Source organism: Andrographis paniculata, unplaced genomic scaffold, assembly GCF_009805555.1.
Source record: "Andrographis paniculata isolate CXL003 unplaced genomic scaffold, ASM980555v1 Contig21END, whole genome shotgun sequence".
NCBI classification, from domain to species: domain Eukaryota; kingdom Viridiplantae; phylum Streptophyta; class Magnoliopsida; order Lamiales; family Acanthaceae; genus Andrographis; species Andrographis paniculata.
Genome location: NW_026137502.1, coordinates 769,590 through 797,138, shown reverse-complemented (window position 1 = coordinate 797,138; position 27,549 = coordinate 769,590). Strand labels below are relative to the sequence as shown.

General features: G+C 41.8%; 2 protein-coding genes and 1 long non-coding RNA gene across 6 annotated transcripts; 1 reads left to right on the top strand and 2 right to left on the bottom strand.

The window, feature by feature from the left end:
- Positions 1–4,916: 4,916 nt before the first annotated feature.
- LOC127245018 (uncharacterized) lies at positions 4,917–7,655 on the bottom strand. The gene is made up of 8 exons (XM_051265662.1): positions 7,594–7,655; positions 6,742–6,924; positions 6,135–6,652; positions 5,722–5,773; positions 5,567–5,660; positions 5,394–5,501; positions 5,068–5,207; positions 4,917–4,932 (listed from the first exon to the last, which is right to left on the bottom strand). Exons 1-8 carry the CDS (start codon positions 7,653–7,655, stop codon positions 4,917–4,919), a joined length of 1,173 nt encoding a protein of 390 aa, XP_051121619.1.
- A 1,526-nt stretch (positions 7,656–9,181) lies between these two features.
- Positions 9,182–23,206, bottom strand: LOC127244955 (uncharacterized). Of its 2 annotated transcripts, none has more exons than XR_007837354.1 (3): positions 22,753–23,206; positions 22,628–22,679; positions 9,182–9,517 (listed from the first exon to the last, which is right to left on the bottom strand). It is a non-coding gene; the product is annotated as an uncharacterized LOC127244955 (long non-coding RNA). The 2 variants fall into 2 exon arrangements; XR_007837353.1 differs by lacking the exon at positions 9,182–9,517 and adding an exon at positions 21,648–22,041.
- On the top strand, positions 23,097–26,219 carry LOC127244951 (pyruvate kinase, cytosolic isozyme). Of its 3 annotated transcripts, none has more exons than XM_051265561.1 (4): positions 23,097–23,205; positions 23,589–23,877; positions 24,625–25,086; positions 25,171–26,219. In XM_051265561.1, exons 2-4 carry the CDS (start codon positions 23,620–23,622, stop codon positions 25,981–25,983), a joined length of 1,533 nt encoding a protein of 510 aa, XP_051121518.1. In that variant the 5' UTR covers positions 23,097–23,205; positions 23,589–23,619; the 3' UTR covers positions 25,984–26,219. The 3 variants fall into 3 exon arrangements, with proteins under 3 accessions (XP_051121518.1, XP_051121520.1, XP_051121519.1); XM_051265563.1 differs by having other exon boundaries at positions 23,108–23,217; XM_051265562.1 differs by lacking the exon at positions 23,097–23,205 and adding an exon at positions 23,261–23,418.
- The last annotated feature ends 1,330 nt before the right edge of the window (positions 26,220–27,549 follow it).

Here is a 27,549-nt window from a genome sequence, read left to right as displayed (position 1 = left end):
AAATTCCCAAAGGACTCGTCAATTGTGCGTGGTGTTATTGCGCGACGTGACCGAAAAAGAAAAAAAGACCTGGAATTCACTTCTTCTCCACAATTAAAACAAAAGAAAGGGAGAGCAACAAGACAAAGAGAGGATAAAAGCGAAAACGATGATCAAACAATCAAGGTTGGTGAAACATTCATACGTTAATATTTTGTGTGCTTTAGTTAACATATTTTGCATGTCTATTATTTTTTCATGTACCTTAGTTTGTAGCTGGTAATTTTTATCGGAACAAATTATATGCCTGGATATACAATGTGTGTGCTTCGATTGGCAACTTGTGTAACTGTAGGTTGATGATGGTGAAACGGGCCACAAACAGACCTTTGTTGCCGATCGTTCGAAGTGGGAATTTTACCGAGGGTCTACTAATTACTGTGGGAGTAGATGCATTTCCAAAGAGGAAACCAAAATGATAGACAACTTTCTTGCAAATTTTGATATACGGTAAATACTAGCTTGTGCTCTATATGTATAATTTTCAAATATGTGAAACACTCTAACAGGTTGGTGTTTGTAGGGCGACTGTTTGGAACCATGGACTAGTATACGTAACGTCCGAATCAGTGATTGATCTGTTATTTAACGATGCTATCCGTTGTGAGATTGTTGATGCGTACTTACAATGGCTCTGCAGTCAAGAATTTAGGCACCAACATGGGGTGATAGCGCGATGTGGTTTCGTTCATTCATTTGTCGTTGTATGGTGTTAATTTATATTAATATTTATACTATTTAGTTCATCGTATGTTACAGTTAATAGTTTTTTTATGTAATTCTGAACGTACTACAGACGACAATCATTGAGACAACATCAAACTTGAAAAAGCGGCCGATTAATTAAAACAAAAATCTTGTGAGCAAAAACATCAAGGAGTTTTATTTATCTCTACAAGAGGTCGTGCAGCTTGAAGTGGCTAAAGTAATGGAGCAAATTAGGGATGGTTGTCGGTATGTATTTTTTTTGGTCCACACAAAATTTCATTGGCATTTGTGCATTTTGGATACGGCTTCACGTAAGATGACATAGTACAATTCAAAGAGATCTCCCTTCACAAGAGGAAACGCAAAACGTCTGGTAAGAATTATAGTATGTGCCTTATATCTATCATGACATATTAATTCACCTTGGGTTATTCTTATGCAGACTCGATTCATGTACCTGTACTTGAATGAAATTCATTTGTGGCCAATGGCGGATGATACCCTGGAGGTCATTTTTAGTCGAGACCAAGGTGAAAGTCTCGACTGTGGCCCCATGGTATGCATGTATGCTGAGAGCTATGCTCTAAATGATACCAACCATTATCCACTGGGTGGCTGGGCAGCCGAATTCGACGATGTTAAGGCCTATAGAGCAAAAATTGCTGCAAGCATTTTATCAGGGGGCCTGGAGGACCTGTTTAGTACTTATTGAATTATTGGGGTGTGAATTGTAATGGTCGGATTGATGGATAGCTTAGATTTATGGCCAATCAGGGGAAGTAAGCGTTAATGTTATATTTTGACGTAGACTGTTTAAGCAAAACAAACCAGTTTAATCTAACGCATGTTATTTTAAGAGGTTGCTTATATGTACTTGTATTTTGGTCCGATATACGTCTGTATACATGATATATGATCCAAACGTCTTAATATATACCAGGTTTTGTAACTCACACACCCATGATTAGGTGTCGACATACCTCTAGAACCAAACCATATACCCTCAGTGATGATATTTGTAACTTCATATTAGTAATTTATATACCTCTGAACTAATAGAATGTACTCGTACAAAGGAATATGTTCGCTAACTACGTTTAAATGTAAATGACGTATGTTGAGAAGTGTTGTACTCATCAAAATTTTCTGAAAGCACCGGTGTACTCATCAAATTATTCTGAAAGCGTCGTTGGACCGATGACATAAACCATAGATGACCAATACATTTCCTACAACGTGGGGAAGTCCTATATATCTTAAGACTAATATTTTCTATCCCTCATACTCTATTTGCTTTTGTCGGGTGTTTCTTCTTACTCTTAGATATGCTAGAACGAACATTCACAATATAAAGAATATTTTAGATCATTAGTTATGCACCGACTTCATTTAGATCCTTACCATAAGTCACCTTAACTTATATTATTTCATAAGTGACATTCTTCCACCATTGCATATATAGATAGGTTTTTTTCGTATATTGATGACTCCAAATATGAGCATATTCTTAGGTTGACAAAAATGTGTATTACTTGAATTTCTGCATAAGATCCATCAAAATAATTCGTAATCGGCATACAATATTGATTTATATCACTAGGCATGATCCAGAATTCGTTGTTGAGACTATTAACGATTTTTGCCCTCTTAAGCGGTATTCTGGAGCCAGAAAAGCTAAGGCAGACACCGCAAGCGACAGCCGCCTTCGCTCGCAAGCGCCCAAGACACACCTTGAAGACACTAAGGCATGAGAGGCAAGCGGCCACCTGCATAGCCGCAAGCGATAGCCTCTCCCGCTTGCAAGCTACAGTCCAGATACCCGCCGCTGCAGACTATCACCAGATTTCAACTAAGTACTTCAAATGCAGCGGTACAGCCATTCCAATTCCAGCTAGCACAAGCGAGCCGAGCTACGCTGATGCCCTCCTGCTCTCCAGCAAGCGAGGAAGATCTGTGCCCTCAACGCAAGCGAAGCGGGCACCCTGGGAGTTATGGCCAGCAACTGCTTTAACAGAATAACCACCAGCAACCGCCTAACTGCCCAACGGTTGGAACTGCCTAACAACTTCTTGCAACCGTCTCTTTACACCTGCTATAAATAGGGCCAGATATCTTTATGTAAAAAAGATCGAATTCTTGGACAATTTCAGAATATACACAGCGCTCGTCGTCTTCCTATTTCCGAGAGCTCCAACCCTGTAAGGGAGTTCTCCACAGGAAAGGCCAAGGGAGTGGGCGTCTTCCCTCTCCCTTGGCCACGTCTTTAATGCTTTCTTATATTAGATTACTGCTTTCATTTACAGCCTTGTAGTCTAATTCTTTTCGCGTTTTCGTAGTATATAAAGAAATATCATTCACTTCTTCAAATTAAATTCTTTCACAAATTTCCATACTTATATAAATCAATTTTAGAGAATTTCATATCACTGGTATAGAGCGAGAGACGAATTGATTAATTAAGCCTTGTGATGCGCCAAAAGCGGTCTCAAGGTAGTTCAACGTAGTTAAGTACGCGGGAGCCTTGTCGACCTACTTAACTACTGTGCTAAATTTGATTCTGATAAAATAATACCAACATCAGGGGGTAAAGCCACTAATGAGGCAGAAATTGGGAAAATTAACGGGACATAGACGGGGGTCTATTAGGTCGCAGAAATTCCTAGTGACAGTAGGGTTTCTTTCTTATAATGTCTTAATTCTGGGTGTCATTGAAGTCTTGTTGTAAATCCCCCCCAGGCCAAAATACCAGTGTGATGAGTTCTTTATAATCGAATTTATGTAATTACAACATCTTTCTATCATCATTTCGTAATATACATATATGCTTCCGATAACACATTTACGTCATTCGCTTGCTGCATCCAGGGAAATCTATCCATTTCGTAACGCACAGTTCAGACACAACACCTCTCATTCACTCTCATTCGCTCATATACATATACATATAATATGCCGCTCACTCACACCCCAATCCTCTGGTAACCGCGATTCATCCACACCACGATCATTTGTTTACCATTGGAACTCTGCCTCTCGCTTTCGCTTCGCTCGTCTCCGTTCATTTTTACTGCTTTATTTACCGCTTTCAATAGTAGAAGATTCAAGCCCGCTCCAAGCGGGCCCTTTTCGTTTCTTCGTCGCTTCTCCAAGATTTTTACCATTGAAATTCATGACTTTAAATCATTGTGTTCGACCTGGAAACTCACCAGTAAAAAAGAGTATAAATAATTGTGATAACTATCCAGGGTCTACAACCACATAATTGCTATATCTGATCGTTCTTCTATAAAAACTATACTCATTGATTTTCGAATAAAATTCCCTGCGAATTGGTATACAACCTACAATAAATAACTATTCATCTGTGTTATCATATATCATCTCGAAAGTATTCCCTGTTACATACTCACTGTCCAAAAAGTGGGTATGACGTAATCCACTCATAATTGTTTGATCCAATAACAATCGTTGACAAATTATGGCCATGTAACTTGAATACCCATGTTCACATTAATAATACTTGCAAACGAATATGAATACTTCCATTGGCAAATATGCATCCAATTACTACTACTATGTATACCCCCTATATTAATGGATATACTTCCAAAATGACACAAAATACTCGTATAGCCATTGTAAATGCTCCGTCAAATATATTTAATACCTACTGACGATTCACTGTTAGTAACTATTGTCTTTGGCATATTTTATAAAAATATAATAATATTGTAGGTACTTTCAATATGCGTTCACGTACTCCTGGAACGGATTGGTCTGAATTAATTTAAAATGATACATACCCCGATACATTAGCTGTGTACAACAAGGAATACAAGGGGAATACCATCCAATTTCAAAATCCACCAACAGTGGTCACGTACGTAGATCATCGTTCAATTTACAATCTTTCAAAAACAAAAAGAGATTCCAACCATAACTAGAAATACCTAAGGTAAAGCCTCCTTGCAACTTCGTCGATTATGTCCTAGGTGACCGCAACGACCACATTTTTTAGATTGTTTCACCTGTTGTGATTCAAACCATCTTTTCTTTGGCCGGCCTGGTTGGACCGATGTTGTAGGAGGAATTATCTCTGTCTGCGGGTTATTCTGCACCACATTCATATCATGAGTCGGCACTGGGTTAATGGGTTCTTCATAAGTTTTCTAGTAGCGTTCAACGCTGTAATATTCATCGCAAAAGTCATATATAGACATATGACACTTTTCAATATATGCACATGCATGCTTGCACGGAAGCCGAAATATTTGCCATTCCTGACAAGTGCATTTTCGATTTTCCAAATCGACCGCATACCTATCATTACGATCAAGCACCTCAAACGTCGATACTGATGATTGGTTACACTGTAGCCTCCTTGAGGCCATGTACGACAACGCCAATTTACTTCCTATCTTCTCGGATTTCTCCAGACGCTCATTCATCATAGACATTACCTGTTGTCGGATGGAATCAAGCATCCCAACAAAAGGCAATGACCTTGCTGAACGCACCCAACTATTCCATGACTCGGCTATATTGTTATTTATTATCCCCCAACGAGTCCCTTGGAATAGAGAATTCGCTCAACACTGGGGCTGCGATTGTGCAATAAAGTTTCGGGCAAGTGGCATAGCCTCCACCACAGACGTTATATGCTGCTCAAAATCTTTCCGTAGGGGTGCATAAGCGGCTTTGTTGAAAACAGATGTCCATCGTTTCTTGTGGTGCATCGGATATCTCCGCATTACCTAAACAAAATATAATTACCGTGTTCACATTATATAAAGCTTTTTAAAATATATTCAACACATACCTGTGTGCGGAAGTTGTCTACTAAGTGCCGAAGACAATATGCGTGATGGGGTCCGAGAAATACAACAGGGATAGATTTTAGAAGTCCCGAGTGTCTATCCCAAAAAAAAAGTATATTCTTTCCAATTATAACGACCATCAACATGAAGAGCAGACCTTAGCCTCCAGCAAAACCATTCCCAATTTTCATCATTTTCGGCTGATACCGCTGCATAGCAACAAGATTTTATGAACATCCAAACCACAAGCACATGAAAAATTTAGCAGGGTTCAGTAATGAGTAATCGTAGTACATATCAACCAAACCAGAGTATCTTCAAACATATAAAGCATATAATATCAGTCAATATGAGTATAAGATTAATAAATATAGGTATACTCCACCAAAAAAAAAATTTATGTGAAAATGCCCACGCATACTATTGCGAAATCGCAACAGCCTCACAAAGCTTTCTTCATATACATATCGTCTCATACAAGAGATCCTCATCAATGTAAATAATTACCAACCATTGCACAAATAATCTCAAATTGGGCATATTCACCAATAAATTAGTAAATATACGTACCGGAAAAGGCTAAAGTGAACATCCCATCGTTGCCATCCATTGCTACTGCGCTGAGTAGACATCCTTTGTATTTGTTCTTCAAATGTGTCCCATATAGAAAAATTAAGAGTCTGCAACCTCTAAGAAAACCAATTTTGCAAGCATTGAAGCATACAAATAGGCGTTGGAAACGTCGTGTTTCTGCTTCCATTTCACAATCCACTATACTGCCGGGATTACACTCACGCAACGCATGACAATACCAGGAGAGATTCCCGTAACTGTCTCTACCCCCTCCATTGATAGACCTCATCGCATTTTCCTTGCCTCGCCACGCTCTATGATATTTGACATTAATCCCATAATCGGTTTGAATATGCATCTGGATGTCGGATGCCTTATATGATGGCATAGTACGTAGCTTATTTCTATAAACATCCGATATCCAATTTGCATCTACATGTGGATGATCCCGAGACTGCAAGAAGCTCAACTCGCAGGTATGTTGCAAGTTGCAAGTACGAATACCAATGTGCACTCTGCAACATGGTATGAGGCATAAACCCGCCAGCCACAACTACTATCGATGCATGCGGCTATAATTTTCTTCGAGTCATTCTTATGGTACTTAAATGCTTTTTGTGTCGCAATGCAGTAATTCTTCAGCATCCTTCTAAACTCAAGCGCGTCCTTGAACGTTTGACCTTCCCCGATAATGCATCTTTGCATTGAAATACGGTCCATGCTTTCATCAACAGCCATAACACCGGTCATTTCATCTTCATCGAATAATATACCCTCAGCTTCACCCCTACAGAACACAAAAAATATTATGAATCGGAGTTTTTCCTAGCTAAAAGGATAGGTACCCACCTTTCTTTACCGGGTATGTATAGACCGTGCACGGTTAATTACCATGGCATCCAGGGTATTTAAGGTGCAGCTGGATCTATTAACCATGGCTAGTTACAAATTACAGTGTAATATCTCAAGCTACAGATATTGATGTTATTTGTAACATTCCACCTACCTATTTCAGACCGATGGATAGTGTCAATGGCGTATAGTGCGGAAGTAACCGTCTACACAATACCTTCGATGTTACTTCCCCACTAAATGTTTTTACAATACCTCCATGGGTTTGTACAGTCCCGCGCAACCATTAACAAAAATGCGCAGCTAATGACTACCTACAATCAACTTCAAAAAACCAAAACAAAAAACAAAAAGACACTTTCGTATGTCATGGCCACGCAAGAATGTTGTCAGCACAATCAATAAATATGGAGGTAATATATTACCAACCATATATATCGAAAATAATGAATACATGCATCATATCACCTTAAAGTTTGTATAGGTAATACTTACTTTGTCGGTATATTGGGCATGTAACATCTTTGATTACATTCTTGGAGTGGTACATCTTTGATTACAATCTACAATAAAATTCCTTCAAACCAAATACAACAATACGTACCTGCGTCCAATGCTGCATTGAGGCGGCAAGTTCTGGTGCTCACTTCTTGAATGTACAACCATGTCCACAAACATAACTTTTAACAAAATATGCATTCTCCACATATTTGACACATCATTGTTACACAACAATGTCACGTAGTTCTTTTGAATTGGTGCTATATATTGAAGTTTTACAGCTTCAATGGTAACTGTGATCCATCGTTTCGATAAATTAACATAAAGATCTGCGAGATATGTATTCTCTTATAGAGCAACCACATGAAGCTTGATGACTCCAAATATGAGCATATTCTTAGCTTGACAAAAATGTGTGTTACTTGAATTTTTGCATAAGAACCATCAAAATAATTCGTAATCGGCATACAATATTGATTTATATCACCAGGCATGACCCAGAATTCATTGTTGAGATTATTAACGATTTTTGCCCTCTTAAGCGGTATTCTGGAGCCAGAAAAGCTAAGGCAGACGCCGCAAGCGACAGCCGCCTTCGCTCGCAAGCGCCCAAAACACACCTTGAAAACACTAAGGCATGAGAGGCAAGCGGCCACCTTTATAGCCGCAAGCGATAGCCTCTCCCGCTTGCAAGCGACAGTCCAGATACCCGCCGCTGCAGACTATCACCAGATTTCAACTAAGTACTTCAAATGCAGCGGTACAGCCATTCCAATTCCAGCTAGCTCAAGCGAGCCGTGCTACGCTGATGCCCTCCTGTTCTCCAGCAAGCGAGGAAGATCTGTGCCATCAACGCAAGCGAAGCGGACACCCTGGGAGTTATGGCCAGCAACCGCTTCAACAGAATAACCACCTGCAACCGCCTAACTGCCCAGCGGTTGGAACTGCCCAACAGCTTCTTGCAACCGTCTCGTTACACCTGCTATAAATAGGGCCAGATATCTGTATGTAGAGAGAATCGAATTCTTGGACGATTTTCAGAATATACACAGCGTTCATTGTCTTCCTGTTTCCGAGAGCTCCAACCCTGTAAGGGAGTTCTCCACAGGAAAGGCCAAGGGAGTGGGCGTATTCCCCTCCCTTGGCCACGTCTTTAATGCTTTCTTAGACTAGCTTACTGCTTTCATTTACAGCTTTGTAGTCTAATCCTTTTTGCAGTTTTCATAGTATATAAAGAAATATCATTCTCTTCTTCAATTTAAATCCTTCCACAATTTCCCATACTTATATAAATCAATTTAGAGAATTTCATATCACTGGTATAGAGCGAGAGATGAATTAATTAATTAAGCCTTGTGATGCGCCAAAAGCGGTCTCAAGATAGTTCAACGTAGTTAAGTACGCGGGAGCCTTGTCGACCTACTTAATTACTGTGCTAAATTTGATTCTGATAAAAGAGTACCAACATCAGGGGGTAAAGCCACTAATGAGGCAGAAATTGGGAAAATTAACGGGACATAGACGGGGGTCTATTAGGTCGCAGAAATTCCTAGTGACAGTAGGGTTTTTTTCTTATAATGTCTTAATTCTGGGTGTCATTGAAGTCTTGTTGTAAATCCCCCCCAGGCCAAAATACCAGTGTGATGAGTTCTTTATAATCGAGTTTATATAATTACAACATCTTTCTGTCATCATTTTCGTAAAATACATATATGCTTCCGATAACACAATTTCATCATTCGCTCGCTGCATCCATGGAATTCTATCCATTTAGTAACACACAGCTCAGACACAACGCTTCTCTTTCACTCTACTTCGCTCATGTACATATACATATATCAGGCCGCTCGCTCGCATCCCAATCCTATCACTTTCGCTTCGCTCACCCCCGTTCATGTTTACTGCTTTATTTACTGCTTTCAGTAGTTGAAGGTTCTCCGCTCGAAGCGGGCTCCCCTTTTGTTTCTTCGTCGCTTCTCCAAGATTTTTAATATTGAAATTCATGACTTTAAATCCCTGTGTTCGACCTGGAAACTCACCAGTAAAAAGAGTATAAATAATTGTGATAACTATCCAGGGTCTACAACCACATAATTGCTATATCTGACCATTCTTCTATAAAAACTCTACTCATTGATTTTCGAATAAAATTCCCTGCGAATTAATATACAATAACAAATGTACATTTTTCTGTTATCATAATTTGGCGCCGTTGCCGGGGATTTGAAACTCATGAAAAGTATCTGTTGGAAATCTTTTGAAGCGCCATAATTTACTTTTAATTCGTTGTAATCATGCTTTTTGTATTCAATTAAAATTCTTCTAACTTTAAATTTTTGTATGTGGCTGCCATTTTGTAGGGGTCCGAAGCGTTTTCAGCGTCCCACGAGTCCTACTCCCTCCGCTCGATCACAGAGACGTCTGTTCCGAGAGCAAGTGCGAGAACAACTCATGGCGAATCAAGGAAATGCCACCGCTCCTCCTACTGTCATCCCAGCTTTCCAGACTGCCGCTGGGACATCTTCAAACTCCGCCACATCTGCATCTTCGCAGGAGGTGCCGCTCCACGTCCCCTCTGTGGTCCCTACTGTCATTCCCCCTGCACTTCCACAGACTGAGGAGCAGCTATTGAGAGCCCTCAGTAGCATTCAACAAGGAATGGCGGGGCTGCAAGCGCACCTCGCTCAGGTGAAACAAACTCAAGCTGCGCAGGGAGCATTTATTGCTTCCCAAGCGGCACAAGCTGCCACCACCGCTGCGATACCCACAACCATCATTCCCCCACCACCTACTGCTGAGCCTTACCAGAGGGCTGAGGGTCATAGGGCTGCTGATCGCCCACTTGCTGAAGTCCCCATGGATGTTCACTACCAGACCCTTCTGGATCACACTTTGATTACAAGTTCTGCGCCCAGAGGCTCTGGCCATTATGAGGTGAAACCAGCGCTCGTCAGCCTGGCGAGCCAGAGCCAATTTCATGGGCTACTCAATGAAAGCCCTTACGAACACTTACAGAACTTTAATAGGATCGCTGCCACCTCCAAATCGCACGGCATCACGGAGGACGCTGCCAAACTGATTCTGTTTCCATTTTCTTTAACAGGAGAGGCCAGGAAATGGTTTGATAACCTTTATCCGATCCCTGGCTCATTCAAGGAAGCAGCGCAGGCCTTCGTGAGCAAATACCATCCTGTATCAAAGACCATTCGCCAGAGGAATGAAATACTTACTTTCAAGATGGCGAGTGATGAGACCCTTCCAAAAGCCTGGAGCCGATTCAAACAACTACTCCGCAACTGCCCTCATCACGAAATACCGGACTTCATGGAACTTCAGATTTTCTACTCAGGAATTACTCCTGAACTCAGAATGTCCTTAGATGCAGCGGCAGGAAGCTCGCTTATGGGGCGTTGTGCCTCTGAAGCGAGGGCTTTGATTGAGAAGATGGCGGCCAATCAGTCAAGTTGGCCAGAGTCCAACAGGCCCGAGCCATCGAGGGGTCTGTACCAGGTCCCTACTTCCGTATCTCACGATGCAAGGATCGACAGTTTGTCAATCCAAGTGAAGGAGCTGTCTAAGCTTATGAAGCAGGACCTGCGTACTAAAGGAAAACAAGCATTACATGAGGCCGCGGAATGCGAGGAAAAAGCTTATGAAGACCAAAAATGTCCGCAGGTTGCTGAGTATTCAAATGAGGAAGCTCAGAACCCGGCGGAGGTCTTCTATATGGCTGGCAGAAATGCCCCTCAATTCCAGCAGTTCCAAAAAGGGCAAGTTCAAGGCCCCGCTGGACCGCGTCCTCAGCAACAATTTCAGAGGCCACAATAGTTCGCTGCACAACAATATATCCAAGGGGGATATAATCCACATCATCAACAATACAATCAAACCCCCCATTTCCCGCAGCAGGCACATGCATTCGCTCAACCTCCCACAGCGGCACAAGTCCCGTTGAGTCTGGAGGAACTCTGGAGGAACACAGAGCGAGCGAATCAGGAGTTCCAAAGAAACACATCTGCTTCGATCAAAATGCTGGAAGTACAAGTCGGGCAGATTGCTGAAGCGCTGAAGCTGAAGCAGAAAGGAACGTTGCCTGGGACAGTCGAGACTGTCCCGAACCAAGCAAAGGCCATCGAAACTAGAGGAGGAAAAAGGACGCAATCGCCACCACTGCCAGACAGAGGTATAAATCAATCGTCTTCCCCTATTGTTGCTAATATGCCTGTGCAGGATGAAATTACACAGATTCCATCTAAGGAGCAAGGTCCATCCCAACCTCGAGCGATACCAGCCGCTCAGGAGTCTGACCCGAAGGAAAAGGATATTGCTCAGCCTTTGGTTCGAGCTCCCTTTCCCGCACGATTTGGGAAGAAGGACAACTCCAAGGAGTTTGATAAGTTTGTACATACTTTCCGTAGTCTTCAAATTACTATACCGTTTGCTGATGCTTTGTCTCAGATGCCACATTACGCTAAGTTTATCAAGGATATAATCAATCGGAAGCGGGCATTTCCTGATGAAGTGGCAGCGGTGCAGCTGGAAAGTGTGTGCAGTGCCGTATTTAAGGAGGACCTCCCGAAGAAACTCAGCGATCCTGGGAGTTTTATCATTAGTTGTATAATAGGAAATTTAGAGCCGATTAGGGCATTATGTGATTTAGGTGCAAGTATCAATCTTATGCCCTTCTCGCTTTTCTCTAAATTAGGGCTTTATGAATTAGAAGCATGCAGAACTGTAATTCAGCTTGCCGATAAATCAATAAGATTGCCTAAAGGAATCATTCGTGATGTACTCGTGCAAGTAAACAAATTTATTTTCCCTGCAGATTTCATTATTATGGAAATGAGCGAAGACCGCGACATTCCAATTATATTAGGGAGACCTTTCCTAGCCACCGCTCAAGCTACAATAAATGTTGCTGAAGGAAAAATATCCTTGAGTTTTGGTGGTGATAAAGTCACATTTTCCATGAACTCAGCACTGCGCCAACCCCAGGAAGAAAATTGTGATTTTATCAATGAGTTAAATGAAATAATAACTTTTGAGAACCATGTTACACTTGATAGCCTGGAAGGAATTTCAGGTAATGGATCGCTCGAACTGGAAGATAAAAAGAATTCAGCTGAGGCAAGCGACGACATTCAAGCGCCCACTGAATCCATTGAACAAGCGAATAGGGAACCAGCGAGCGAGACCAACAATAAGGATGAGCTGAAGAAATTACCTGAGCACCTCAAATATATATTCCTTGGGCCGGAGGAGAGTTACCCGCTGATAATCTCCGCCTTATTACTGCCGGACCAAGAGGCTCAGCTCATCTCACTTCTCAAAAGAAATCAAGCGGCGTTTGCATGGAAAATCTCAGACATTAAAGGAATCAGCCCAGCGGTGTGTATGCACCATATAAGGCTGGACGCTGATGCAAAACCATGTAGACAGCCTCAGCGGCGTCTGAACGAAAATATGCAAGAAGTAGTCAAGAAAGAGGTGATCAAATTGTTCGATGCAGGAATCATATACCCTATCAGTGACAGCCAGTGGGTTAGCCCAACCCAGGTGGTTCCCAAGAAAGGAGGATTCGTTGAACAGACAAGCGACGATGGGGAGGTCTTCATGACAAGACCTGTCACTGGATGGAGGGTTTGCATCGACTACAGAAAACTGAATTCAGCCACAAAGAAGGATCATTTCCCACTTCCCTTCCTTGATCAATGCCTTGAGAAGCTCGCAGGTCACGAATACTACTGTTTCCTCGATGGCTACTCAGGCTATCATCAAATTCCCATCAAACCGGAGGACTGTGAGAAGACCACATTCACTTGTCCATATGGGACTTTCGCTTATAGGAGGATGCCGTTCGGGCTGTGCAACGCTCCGGCCACCTTCCAGCGATGCATGTACCATATTTTCAGTGATCTCCTGGACTCCTGTATTGAAGTCTTTATGGATGATTTCTCGGTGTATGGCAAGACATTTTCCAGATGCCTGAATAATTTGGAAAAAGTACTCCTCCGATGCATAGAGACTGATCTCGTGCTGAACTGGGAAAAATGTCACCTTATGGTGAATGAAGGAATTGTCTTGGGCCATAAGATCTCGTCTGCCGGTATAGAGGTAGATAGATCAAAAATTAGTGTAATCGAAAAAATGCCAGCGCCCTCGAATGAGAAAGGAGTGCGAAGCTTTCTGGGTCACGCGGGATTTTACCGTCGTTTTATCAGAGGTTTCAGTCAAATCACACAACCACTCACGTCACTGCTGTGCAAGGATACTCAATTCCGCTGGTCAAGCGAGTGTGAGGAGGCTTTTCAAATACTGAAGGATAAGCTGACCTCTGCTCCTATAATTTCAGCACCAGTGTGGAGTGAGCCATTCGAGTTAATGACGGATGCAAGTGATTATGCCGTCGGCGCTGTACTAGGACAAAGGGTGGAGTCTAAACTTAACGTCATTTACTATGCAAGTAAAGCACTGGACTCTGCTCAGAAGAATTACACTACCACCGAGAAAGAGCTGCTAGCTATTGTCTTCGCTTTTGAGAAATTCAGGCAGTATCTTATTGGAAGCAAGACTATTGTTCACACTGACCATGCAGCTATTAAATATTTGATGGAGAAAAAGGAGACAAAAGCCCGCTTGATTAGATGGGTTTTGTTGCTCCAGGAATTCGATATAGAAATCAAGGATAAGAAGGGAAAGGAAAATCATGTGGCAGATCACCTCAGTAGGTTGCAACAAGAGGAGGACAAATCTCCTGGAATCAATGAACAATTCCCAGATGAGAAGCTGTTCCTGGTGCAAGCGAAAGAGCCATGGTTCGCTGACCTGGCCAACTTTTTAACTACAGGACAGTTTCCAGCACACACTGTACAAAGGGAAAAGAAGAGATTGCTCAGTTTGGCAAAGGATTATTTTTGGATGAACCTTATTTGTTCAACATCGGCTCAGATGGGATAATCCGTCGCTGTGTAGCGGAGTCTGAGATCCCGCTGATCTTGAACGAATGTCACGGGTCCCATGTAGGAGGGCATTTCGCTGGCATGCGCACAGCGGCCAAAGTTTTGCAGTCAGGTTTCTTTTGGCCTACCCTACAAAAAGATGCAGATGCCTTTGCCAAATCTTGCGACAAATGTCAAAGACTGGGGTCCATTTCGAAGAAAGATGAGATGCCCCAAACTGGAGTCTTGTTTGTGGATATATTTGATGTATGGGGGATAGATTTTATGGGTCCCTTTCCACCTTCTAATGGGAAACAATACATTCTGGTGGCGGTGGATTACGTGAGTAAGTGGGTTGAAGCGCAAGCGCTCACCACAAACGATGCTCGATCAGTGATCCGCTTCCTAAAATATACCATATTTCCAAGGTTTGGGGTCCCTAGAACAATAATAAGCGACGGAGGCACCCATTTTGTGAATAAGGCGCTGCAATCTTGCCTTCAACAATATGGTGTTCGTCAACATTTAACTACCCCCTATCATCCACAAGCGAGCGGTCAAGTGGAAGTTTCAAATAGAGAGATCAAACACATCCTCCAGACCACAGTAAATAAGAGTCGCAAGAATTGGGCAGAAAAATTGGATGATGCGCTGTGGGCCTATAGAACAGCCTTCAAGACCCAATTGGAATGTCCCCTTATCGGCTTGTATATGGAAAAGCCTGCCACCTACCACTGGAACTAGAGCATCGTGCGTACTGGGCTATCAAGTATCTCAATTTTGATCTTCTCCCAGCGCAGGAGAGACGCACGAAAAGATTGCTCGATCTGACCGAGTTCCGATACCTTGCATATGAAAGCGCAAAAATCTATAAGGAAAGGATGAAATTCTATCATGACAAGAAGTTGAAAAAGAAAGAGTTTGCGGTGGGATCCAAAGTTCTTTTATATGACACTAGGCTCCACTTATTCCCAGGAAATTGAAGTCACGGTGGACTGGGCCGTATATTGTCAGACAAGTGCTGCCAAGTGGAGCCATAAGGATTAACAATGTGGAGACCCCCGGAGAGAAAGATTCCTTCTTGGTGAATGGAGCGAGGCTGAAACCGTATATTGAAGGGCCTGTGTTGCAACAGGCCAATGCAGAGATTAAGCTGATTGAGGTTCAGAAGCTCAAGCGATGATAGAATTTCGTGAAAAGAATCCAGAAGCCCAATCTTATATCCGCCAATTTACAGCTTTCTTTTATTGCTTTTCTAGTTAAAACTTATCGCTTTCATAGTTAAAATTTACAAGCTTTCCTTTACCGCTTTCATAAATAGATTTCATAATTTTATCGCTTTCATTAGAATAGGATTATCGCTTTATAGGAATAGTTTAGTGTTAGCATTTTAACTTCCAACCTAAGCCTGACCCAAGTCAACCACCGCTCCGCTTGTTTCACCCTGATATTTACTGGGGGAGCAGTATCGCTCACCCAGCACCGCTTTCATCTCCGCTTTTGTGTCAGTCTTAGGTGTATAGAAGTGTTGCTTTAACCGCTCGCCCGCCCTGAAATACCCTCCCCTATACCTTTATAAGTATTTACAGTGGACTTGGCATCGCTCCGCTTGTCCTCCAGAGAGTCTTGAGAAAATCTATAAATACCCCAGTCCACAGTCATTTTTCCACTTTTGCCCTACAGTAACTTCCTCCCGAAGCTTTAGTAACCGCCACTCTCAGAGCGAAAATTTTTCAAAATCTCACCATTTCAACCAATATTAGCTTCATCTAAGGTAAGATCTAGGTTAACCTTAGTACATAAACTCTATATTACGGTTGATTCTCGCCGATTTAACGTTTAAAAACACAGAATCGCAAATTATTTTCACGATATTTCACTGTTCTTCATTTTTGCGAAAATGTTTGTCTGTTCGATTTCTGTGAATCTAAGTCTGTCATATGCTAGATTTAGATACAATAACTAATATACTTGCTCTCTACGGATGAATTTCACTCTAATCTGTAGGTTAGGTTTTGTTTTGTGATTTTCTCCCTTTTTCACAACGTAACGGTTACAGTAGTGTTCTGTTTCGTTGTGAGGGGGAGAATTTAGGGTTAAAATCACCTGAACTTTGAATGTGATTGCCTTATATGGATGTTATTTACATTTAAAGATAATGAGGCAGGATTCATAATGTTCGTATGACAAACAATAATTCTGGAAACCCTAGTTTCAGGACAAGCTTAGCAAAATAGATCCAGCAAAGCAAGAAACGTTGAAGAAGGAGTTTGAGAAAGTTGAGGAGAGGATCGAACGAAGAGTCCAAAGGATCAAATCCACGGACGGACGTAAGGTGGTGACAACAACCTCAGGGGCAGAATTAGTAGAGCCAGCGCCACCTGAGGCATACTACAAGAGGAGGAGAGTATTGGAGCTAACAGAAGACTGGGGGAAGCTCAGGCAGCTTAAGTCACTGCCATTCCGAAAATTCATCCCAGAGTTCCCGGAGGAATACCTTAGATTCGAATACACTGAGGAAACAGAGCAGAGGTATCCGGTGAGCGACTGGTGGCTGGAATTAGAAGAATCGGAATACGAACAGCTGAAGGAGTACCAGCTGAAGGAGCTTAAAAACAAATTTGCCTGCCTAGAAGCACCGCCAAGGAAAATGAAGGCATTCCGGAGCAATATCTCCAAGAAGAATGCTGCCGACGCTGCAAAGGACGTATTGAGATCAAAGCAGTATGACAAACTGCACTTTTCCAACATTGACGCAGCGGCGGCGTACGAGCGGATGAAGGCAATGGGGATCCTCTACGAGAGAGGATTTGACCCCGAGAAGATCACAGGCCCGCTCTCTGACTGGCTGGAGGAGCGGGGTCTGTCTTGGTTGATCAGAAACCCCAATGAACCAGTGGATGTATCACTGGTGAGGGAGTTTTACGCTAATCTGAACCAGGCTGAGAGTCTTAAGCATGTCTACGTTCGGGGAAAATGGGTAGACTGCTCAGCCAGAAAGATCAACCGACTCTTGGGTTGGGAACACCACTACCCCGGCCAAGAGATGCAAGACAAGCTGAAGGCTACGGAGGTCTGCAGTTCACTTGAACTGCAGTCGCTATACAGGACCTTCGCCACCACCCCTGCATATGAGAAAAGAAACCTGAAGTTTGGGTCGGTGGACGAAGAGAAAAAGGAATGGGTGAAGTGGTCGTTGAGCAGAATAATGATCACTGCTCACACCACTGACATTCGTCCTGACTACCTCATAGCCCTTCGCTCAATCTTGGAGGAATCGAACGATGTGGATTTGGGCGCGATCATCGGCTTAGACATCTGGGATCGAAGAAGTGGAGACAGAACATTGGGTCACGGGACCCTGATCACAGAACTTTGCCGTCGCGCGGGCGTCGATTTGCCCACTCCAGCCCCAGAACTCCAAATGAAGCCACTGTTCCCAGCGGCCTTCCACAAAAATTGGCTGGAGTCCAAGGGGTTTACTCTCATCCCCAAGCAGAAAAAGAGGAAAGCACAAGCGGCAGCGCCCCCTCCACCAAAAAGAAAGATGAAATTTGTGGGGGGGGGAAATCATAAGAGAAGATGTGACACCCCACACCGAGCCAGACTCTGAGAGAACAGTTTCCAATGAAGCTCCCAGCGATGAGGAAGAGGAAACCCTCCGCTTCGCTCGGGAGATTGAGGAAAATCTATTTGGGGCTAAAACAACTAGGAGTAATAAGGAAGGAAAGGCGCCGCAAGCGGCCGTGGGCGAAAAGAGGTCAAAGAAACAAGAAGACCCTGCTCCGCCGCCTGTCAAAAAGCCGAGGGTGAAAGAAGCACTGCGAAAAAATCCAACACCCCCTCGGCGAGCGACAAGGCAGGAGAAAGGGAAGGGAAAGCGGTGGATGTAGAGTCAAGCGAGGACACGATTCCCCTCTCCAGACTACGGAAGGGGATCGTCATCAGAGAACCCACCGCCCAACCCGAGAGACCTTCGCCGGCACGGCCAGCATTAGAGGAGATATTGCCAAGCCCATCTGGCGATGAACCTGTTCCCTTCGACCAACAGGGGGCAGGTGAGCCAACTGCTGTTGGAATAGGCAAAGAAACCACACCCGTTAACCAGCCGGGAGCGGTGGAGCCTACTGCTGCTGGAGCAGAGGAGGAGCGGGAGACCATATTCACCGAAGAAACTATTGGCGGGATCGATGTCACCATTGAATCATACAAAGAATATCCCGCCGAGGTCCCCGCTGCCACAACCGCTGAAGCTGCCAATGAAGCCGAAAAGGTGGAGGCAGTGATTCTAAATCTTCCTGTCTTGCAGGTATCCCCAAGCAGCCCAGGAACGCATACCATGATCGGGACACCCGCAGAAATTCTGACTCCTGCCTCAACCAAATCTGATAAAACACTTATAGAAGAGGAGGAGGAGGAACAGGACAGGAAGTTCCAAGAACAGAAAGCTCAGCTGCTTGCCGCAGTACAAAGAATCGAACGAATGCAGCAGCTCGAGCGAGAAAGAAAAAGGAAAATGAAGGTGCTGGTCAAGCTGCTGAAATACTGGAAACCGCTGACTCAACTCCAGCTGCGATTCAGAAGATATTTACAAAAGAAGAAAGCAGAACAGCAGGAGTACGAGGCAGCGAGGCAGCTAGTATTCCTCAGGGATGTCTCCCCTGAGCCAGCACCCGATTCCCAAAACGAGGAAGAGCCAGTGGAGATCAGTTCAGCTGAGAGCGAGCGACAATCACCAGAAGCGGCGGGTGCTGGACCATCAGCCCCCCGCGCATCACTGGAAAATATTGAAAGAAGATTGGATGAACTCGACTCAGCCATTCTCACCCAATACATGATGACTCAGACATTAATAGACACATACGCTAGGAGTCTGGGTAATGAACTGACTACTGGAAAGAAAGCGACTGCCGCGCTAGAAGAGCGAGTGGAAGCGCTAGAGACCCTGGCTGCAAGCATGGGTACGACGCTGCATGAAATTATGAAAGCTCTCGCAGCTCTTACCCAACAAAACGCCATCCTAATGGAACAACAGCTTGACACAGCCAGGAATCTCCTCCGATTGGAAGGCCTAGTGCGGCAGATATCACGCAACCTTCCTCAAGGGCGAGGACCAGCAAGCGAAAAGAAGAAATAAAGAAAGGTCCTCACCCATGTAAAATTGAGAATAACAAGGGCTGTACATAACATCAATCAAGGAGACAACAATTTTTGGTAACTCGTGACAATTTTTCTTTATTGTATGCCTAACATAACCTGAAGTATGTGCTCTTATGTGAAATTCCTGTGATATTCTGCTTGGTTAACTTTGTGATATGTTCTAGAGTAGAGTTAGACAACCTAAGCACATCAGACTAAGTACTTGTCCTTCGAACTTCACCATAACTCGAACACTAGTGTTAGACTAAGTAACAGCGAAAGAGACTTGTGAAAAACTAGTGCCCCCTTCGTTTCAACTTTCCATACTCAGTAAGGCAAGTGACCAGGTTTTTCAACATTGCTCATAAGGCATAACTTGAAAAGAGAAGTCCTTAAATTTGGTTTAAGATACGATGCAAGCAAAGCAGGGAGGACCTATCATTACAAAGGAACTGAAAAGGCCTAGGCGTGCGAGAACCTAATAAGATCATGAGCAGACACAATGTTTGTTTGAAACTCACGATCCAAAAAAAAAAAAATATACATATATTCTCCACGCCCTTCGGCTGAAGGTTTCCTAGATCAAAAAAAGAATCTCTGCTGAGCGAACAAAGTTGACAATACCTGGACAACTCCAATCTCGTTAAATCAAATGACATGCTGAATACTTGTGTTTCACTTGTTACTATTTGAGATTCACTCTACTCCCAATCATGGCACTGGTTATTAGCACTTCTTGATTGCCGTGAACGGAATAACCTCTTGATCCTTTAATGCAGTTTGTTCGAGGACGAACAAAGGTTTAGTGTGAGGAGGTTTGATGACTCCAAATATGAGCATATTCTTAGCTTGACAAAAATGTGTGTTACTTGAATTTTTGCATAAGAACCATCAAAATAATTCGTAATCGGCATACAATATTGATTTATATCACCAGGCATGACCCAGAATTCATTGTTGAGATTATTAACGATTTTTGCCCTCTTAAGCGGTATTCTGGAGCCAGAAAAGCTAAGGCAGACGCCGCAAGCGACAGCCGCCTTCGCTCGCAAGCGCCCAAAACACACCTTGAAAACACTAAGGCATGAGAGGCAAGCGGCCACCTTTATAGCCGCAAGCGATAGCCTCTCCCGCTTGCAAGCGACAGTCCAGATACCCGCCGCTGCAGACTATCACCAGATTTCAACTAAGTACTTCAAATGCAGCGGTACAGCCATTCCAATTCCAGCTAGCTCAAGCGAGCCGTGCTACGCTGATGCCCTCCTGTTCTCCAGCAAGCGAGGAAGATCTGTGCCATCAACGCAAGCGAAGCGGACACCCTGGGAGTTATGGCCAGCAACCGCTTCAACAGAATAACCACCTGCAACCGCCTAACTGCCCAGCGGTTGGAACTGCCCAACAGCTTCTTGCAACCGTCTCGTTACACCTGCTATAAATAGGGCCAGATATCTGTATGTAGAGATAATCGAATTCTTGGACGATTTTCAGAATATACACAGCGTTCATTGTCTTCCTGTTTCCGAGAGCTCCAACCCTGTAAGGGAGTTCTCCACAGGAAAGGCCAAGGGAGTGGGCGTATTCCCCTCCCTTGGCCACGTCTTTAATGCTTTCTTAGACTAGCTTACTGCTTTCATTTACAGCTTTGTAGTCTAATCCTTTTTGCAGTTTTCATAGTATATAAAGAAATATCATTCTCTTCTTCAATTTAAATCCTTCCACAATTTCCCATACTTATATAAATCAATTTAGAGAATTTCATATCACTGGTATAGAGCGAGAGATGAATTAATTAATTAAGCCTTGTGATGCGCCAAAAGCGGTCTCAAGATAGTTCAACGTAGTTAAGTACGCGGGAGCCTTGTCGACCTACTTAATTACTGTGCTAAATTTGATTCTGATAAAAGAGTACCAACATCAGGGGGTAAAGCCACTAATGAGGCAGAAATTGGGAAAATTAACGGGACATAGACGGGGGTCTATTAGGTCGCAGAAATTCCTAGTGACAGTAGGATTTCTTTCTTATAATGTCTTAATTCTGGGTGTCATTGAAGTCTTGTTGTAAATCCCCCCCAGGCCAAAATACCAGTGTGATGAGTTCTTTATAATCGAGTTTATATAATTACAACATCTTTCTGTCATCATTTTCGTAAAATACATATATGCTTCCGATAACACAATTTCATCATTCGCTCGCTGCATCCATGGAATTCTATCCATTTAGTAACGCACAGCTCAGACACAACGCTTCTCTTTCACTCTACTTCGCTCATGTACATATACATATATCAGGCCGCTCGCTCGCATCCCAATCCTATCACTTTCGCTTCGCTCACCCCCGTTCATGTTTACTGCTTTATTTACTGCTTTCAGTAGTTGAAGGTTCTCCGCTCGAAGCGGGCTCCCCTTTTGTTTCTTCGTCGCTTCTCCAAGATTTTTAATATTGAAATTCATGACTTTAAATCCCTGTGTTCGACCTGGAAACTCACCAGTAAAAAGAGTATAAATAATTGTGATAACTATCCAGGGTCTACAACCACATAATTGCTATATCTGACCATTCTTCTATAAAAACTCTACTCATTGATTTTCGAATAAAATTCCCTGCGAATTAATATACAATAACAAATGTACATTTTTCTGTTATCAAAGCTCCCCTCCATATGTACACATGATTAACAATTTGGGATTACACTCCTCTCTATCCATTGAATGTTGTTAATTCACCAAATACAAAATATAATTCTTCATTTCTCTCCAATGGTATTACAAAATCAATAAATACAAATTACAATCATCAAAATTTAATATATAACTATATTAATCAGCACAGATCAACAATAAATATTTATACTGAAAAGTTAAACCTAAAAAGTATTTTTTTTTTCAAAATTTAAACTTATTGTTTTATACTGATAGAAAACTTCATATTTTATCGATACCTACCATAAAATGAAAATTATCTCCAAGAACCAGACGACAACGTGGATCGATCACACAAATCATTTCATCGATCGCGGTTACTTCTAATATCAAATAATAGTGAAGATAGATCGATCATACCTAAGTTCCGATATCGTCTTCAATGGAACGTGGGTAGAATCGATTGTGAGCCCTAACAACGCCATTGTAGTCAATCAACAAAATTATTACAACAAAAAATATTCGAAAGATGTGCTTCCTCTTACCCGTGTTTTCTTTGTGCGAAATAAACCTAAGAATTGTGATTTTGATTTGATATCACCATTCCTATCGACCACGCGCAAATGAAACAGAAGGTTGAACAGAACTTCTTCGCGCGAAAATAACTTAACGAGAAACACACTATATCAGAAATGATAAATAGATATTTGAGAGAGAAGGGCATTAATATCATTAAGATTAGTGTGGGGAGTTAGTAGTAATATTTATTAGAAAGTAAGGAGTGCAGTGTGTAAAAATCATTGATGGGACTGAACTCAAACATAAAAATAGGGTTTGGGATTTTAGTGATCCGTTCTAAAAATACTATATTTATAATAATTTAAAAGTTTTAAAAACGCCCTGGTACAGATAAATACAGAGACAAAGACAGAGAGTAGAAGCCGACCCATCTGCGTCGTTGCCTTTTCAAATTGCTCAACCAACCTCAGGTCAGCTGGGTAAGTAAGTAGGTAACGTCTTCTCACGAGCTACGCTTCTCTATCGCTGCCTCAACATCTTTGTTGTTGTTAATTTCAATTTGATAAGAGGTGGAACGTGGTTTTATTACGATTCGGTTTAGGCGGCTGAGTGGTCCGCAGGCAGTCGGTGCGCTTTGAAAGTGACACTGTTAATTGGCGTTTCATGCGCTTTTGTTCGATTTTTGGTTGAGAGTGAGTTAGGTTTTGTGTTTCTCTAACTAACAATAATAGTAACCGTGTTTGTGTTGCTTGATCTTCTGTCTCCTGTTCGGATCTGCTCGTTTTACGGTTTTCGAGAGTGGTCGGATTATTGATTTCTTTGTAGGTCAGTTGTTGATCTTGTGTGTGTTTTTTGTTTGTAGGTATATAAGGAGAATCCGGATACAGTCAGATATGGCGACCATAGACATTGACGGAATCCTGAAGGAGCAGCCGTACGGTGGACAGATCCCCAAGACGAAGATTGTATGCACTTTGGGGCCGGCTTCGAGGTCGGTGCCGATGCTGGAGAAGCTGCTTAGGGCTGGAATGAATGTTGCTCGGTTCAACTTCTCGCACGGTACTCATGAATACCATCAGGAGACTCTCGACAATCTCAAGATTGCTATGCACAACACTCAGATCCTTTGTGCTGTCATGCTTGATACCAAGGTTCGTTGGATTTGCTGAAATTTCTGCTATTTGATTCCCTATAGTTTGCTGCTTGTTTCATAGCCTCCATATTTCGGCTAATTAGGGGACTCTTTTTAATATAAAGCCTGAAGAATTGTGTAAGATTGCAATCTTGCATTCACATTCCAAAAACATGGTTGGGTTCGGGATTTTATCCTTTCTTGTCTTGGCAGTTACCTGGAATGAATAAAAGGAAATTTCGAGGAATGAATTATGAACTGAGATAATATAAGAAGCTTAATTATTGATTCTTATAGTTGATAATCCATTTCATCATAAGTTTTATTTCGTCATATGCTTATCATGATGCTAAAGATTCATTACGAAATAAGACCTTAACATTTGAATTGAAAGATCCATTTTTCTTTATAGATATGTACTTAAAGTACTAAGGACTCATGATACATTGTGGCTTGCTTTTGGTATTCATTTGGCGTTGAATATATATGTTTGAAGTTTCTAATAGGTTTCCAATTGAATTTCCTTGCAAAAGTTTGTATAACCATCACTCCTTCGGATAGTGGTGTCAAGTTTGTCTGATTGGATATTTTTGTGTTCTCCCACCTAATATTTTCTGTAATTCAGAATGTAATATATTCGGGTTACCCGTGGTGGTGGTGAATTTTACTCACTTGGATTTAGGTTTTCATAACGTTTTTGGAGCTTTATACTTGCAAAATGAAGTCTTGGTACTTAAAGTTGTTATTACGAGCGTGCATATTTCAGGGTCCGGAGATTCGAACTGGTTTTCTGAAGGATGGAAAGCCCATTCAGCTTAAGGAAGGCCAGGAAATCACTGTAACCACTGATTACTCCATTAAAGGAGACGAAGAAATGATTTCGATGAGTTACCAAAAATTGGCAGTTGACTTGAAACCTGGAAATACTATTCTCTGTGCTGATGGTACCATAACACTCAATGTTTTATCGTGTGACCCTGCTGCCGGAACTGTGAGATGCCGCTGTCAGAACACTGCTATGTTAGGTGAGCGAAAAAATGTCAATTTACCTGGTGTTGTTGTGGATCTCCCTACACTTACTGAGAAGGACAAGGAAGATATTCTTGGGTGGGGTGTTCCAAATAATATCGATATGATTGCTCTCTCATTTGTGCGCAAAGGATCCGATCTAGTTAATGTCCGAAAGGTTCTTGGTCCTCATGCCAAGAGTATACAGCTGATGTCGAAGGTATGCTGGTCTTACATCTTTTTGTTAGTGTTCGACTCCCTCATTAATCATCGCATAATGCTTTTCATATGTGTTCTATCCAAGGTTGAAAACCAAGAGGGAGTTATCAACTTTGACGAAATTCTCCGTGAGACCGACTCATTCATGGTTGCGCGCGGTGATTTGGGAATGGAAATCCCAGTCGAGAAGATATTCCTAGCTCAGAAAATGATGATTTACAAGTGTAACCTTGCCGGAAAGCCTGTCGTGACTGCCACACAGATGCTGGAGTCCATGATCAAGTCTCCGAGGCCAACACGCGCCGAGGCTACGGATGTGGCTAATGCGGTCCTGGATGGCACCGATTGCGTGATGCTCTCCGGGGAGAGTGCTGCTGGAGCCTATCCCGAACTTGCCGTAAAAATCATGGCTAGGATATGTATCGAGGCGGAGTCTTCCCTCGATTACGCGGCTATCTTCAAAGGAATGATCAAGTCCACCCCGCTCCCCATGAGCCCACTCGAGTCGCTCGCCTCCTCCGCCGTGCGCACCGCAAACAAGGCTAGAGCGAAGCTCATCGTAGTGATGACGCGCGGTGGGACAACCGCCAAGTTGGTTGCCAAGTACAGGCCGGCAGTCCCGATTCTATCCGTAGTGGTCCCAGTCGTAACGACTGACTCCTTCGACTGGTCGATCAGCGATGAAGCCCCGGCGAAGCAGAGTCTGGTGTACCGTGGCCTGATTCCCGTTCTGGCCGAAGGATCAGCAAAAGCTACGGATACTGAATCGACGGAGGTCATTTTGGAGGGCGCCCTGAAGTACGCTACTAATAGGGGGCTTTGCACGCCCGGCGACGCCGTTGTTGCCCTTCACCGGATCGGATCTGCATCGGTGATCAAGATCTGCATGGTCAAATGATGATGGTACGTATGTTCTTATATAAATATATGCTGAATAACATAAGTTGCAGACAGACTCTTGTTGAATCGGCTTGTTAGATAGATAGTTACTTGGAAGTTAACATGTTCGACTTGCTTGGTGCTTTTTCTGCTAACGTTGTTTTGTAAGTTTTTGGGATTCTCCTTTATTTTCTTTTGACGACTTATTTGGACTAATATATATATATATATATATATATACATATATTCTACTTAGGCTTCTGATTAAGTTTTAAAATTATTGTGTTTAAAAAATATTTCAATTTGATGTTTTATAACGCCAAAATGACGCTCCAGATAGGATCCTGAAATTTATTTTATATGTATTATATATTTATATCTAATGTGGCCCAAAATAATATGCATATATACTTTTTTAGATGTTTACTGTTATGATATATCAGTTGTCCAATTGTCAATGATGTCACATCTATAAATCAATCTTTAAAGATTTGTATGATTTGTACAATTTTTTCTTAATCCAGAATATTTTAATCACGGACGGTGAGTTTTACAGTCTACTTTAAAAGATTATTTGAAGAAGAGTTTTAGTTCGAGAATGACAGTTATGGAAAAAAAAAAGTAGAATATTGGGCAAGTAAATTTATGCTAATAATTATTATGTGAAGCATATCTCCAAATTCATATTGTAGTAGAGTCAAAGTTATTTACTTGTCATGCCAAAAAAAAAATAGTGACCTGTTTGAAATGGATAGTTGGGGCAAGACAACTTGCTTACGGACTACTATCTACATCACAATCTTTGTTTACCAATTATTGTAGCAAAAAAAAAAAAAAAATTCTTAGTGGCCCTCACATTGTTATATATATATTTTTATAAATTATTTGCATCTCAATTTTTTTCAATAATAATATTTTTTTTGTTTGAATATTTTATTTATTCTAAATTTGGGCATGGTCTCAATTATACATGTTAGCAGCTCAAATTAAATCAATAAATACTATTGATGTCCATCCTCAAATGTTTTTTTAATTGTGATGGATCGGTACGGTACGGTATACCGAAATTTATACCATATATCGCATATCGTACCGAAATACTAGGTATGGTAATTTACCATACCATTATTGAATCGAGAAATTGGTATATCGAAAATTATGTATGATATTATTTTATATTATACCGTACCGATTATTCGGTATACCGAATTATCCGTACATTATCAATATATATCGTATTATACCGAAATATGGTATAGATATATACCGTATTATTTTGAAATATCGAAACTTAAATGATATTAATATATATCGTATTATACCGAAATATAAAAATTTAAACGTATCAATATATACCGTATTATATAAAAAAAACAAAAATTTAAACGATATTGGCATATATCGTATTATACCGAAATACCAAAATTTAAACGATATTCGTATATTGCACATTATACTTGATACATACCGTTTCACACCGAACCATACAAAATAATAATATACCGAATTTTAAAATAATTTTGATCAATAGACAATAATATATTAAAGAAATAACACCAAAAACAAGAAAAACAAATATCAATCC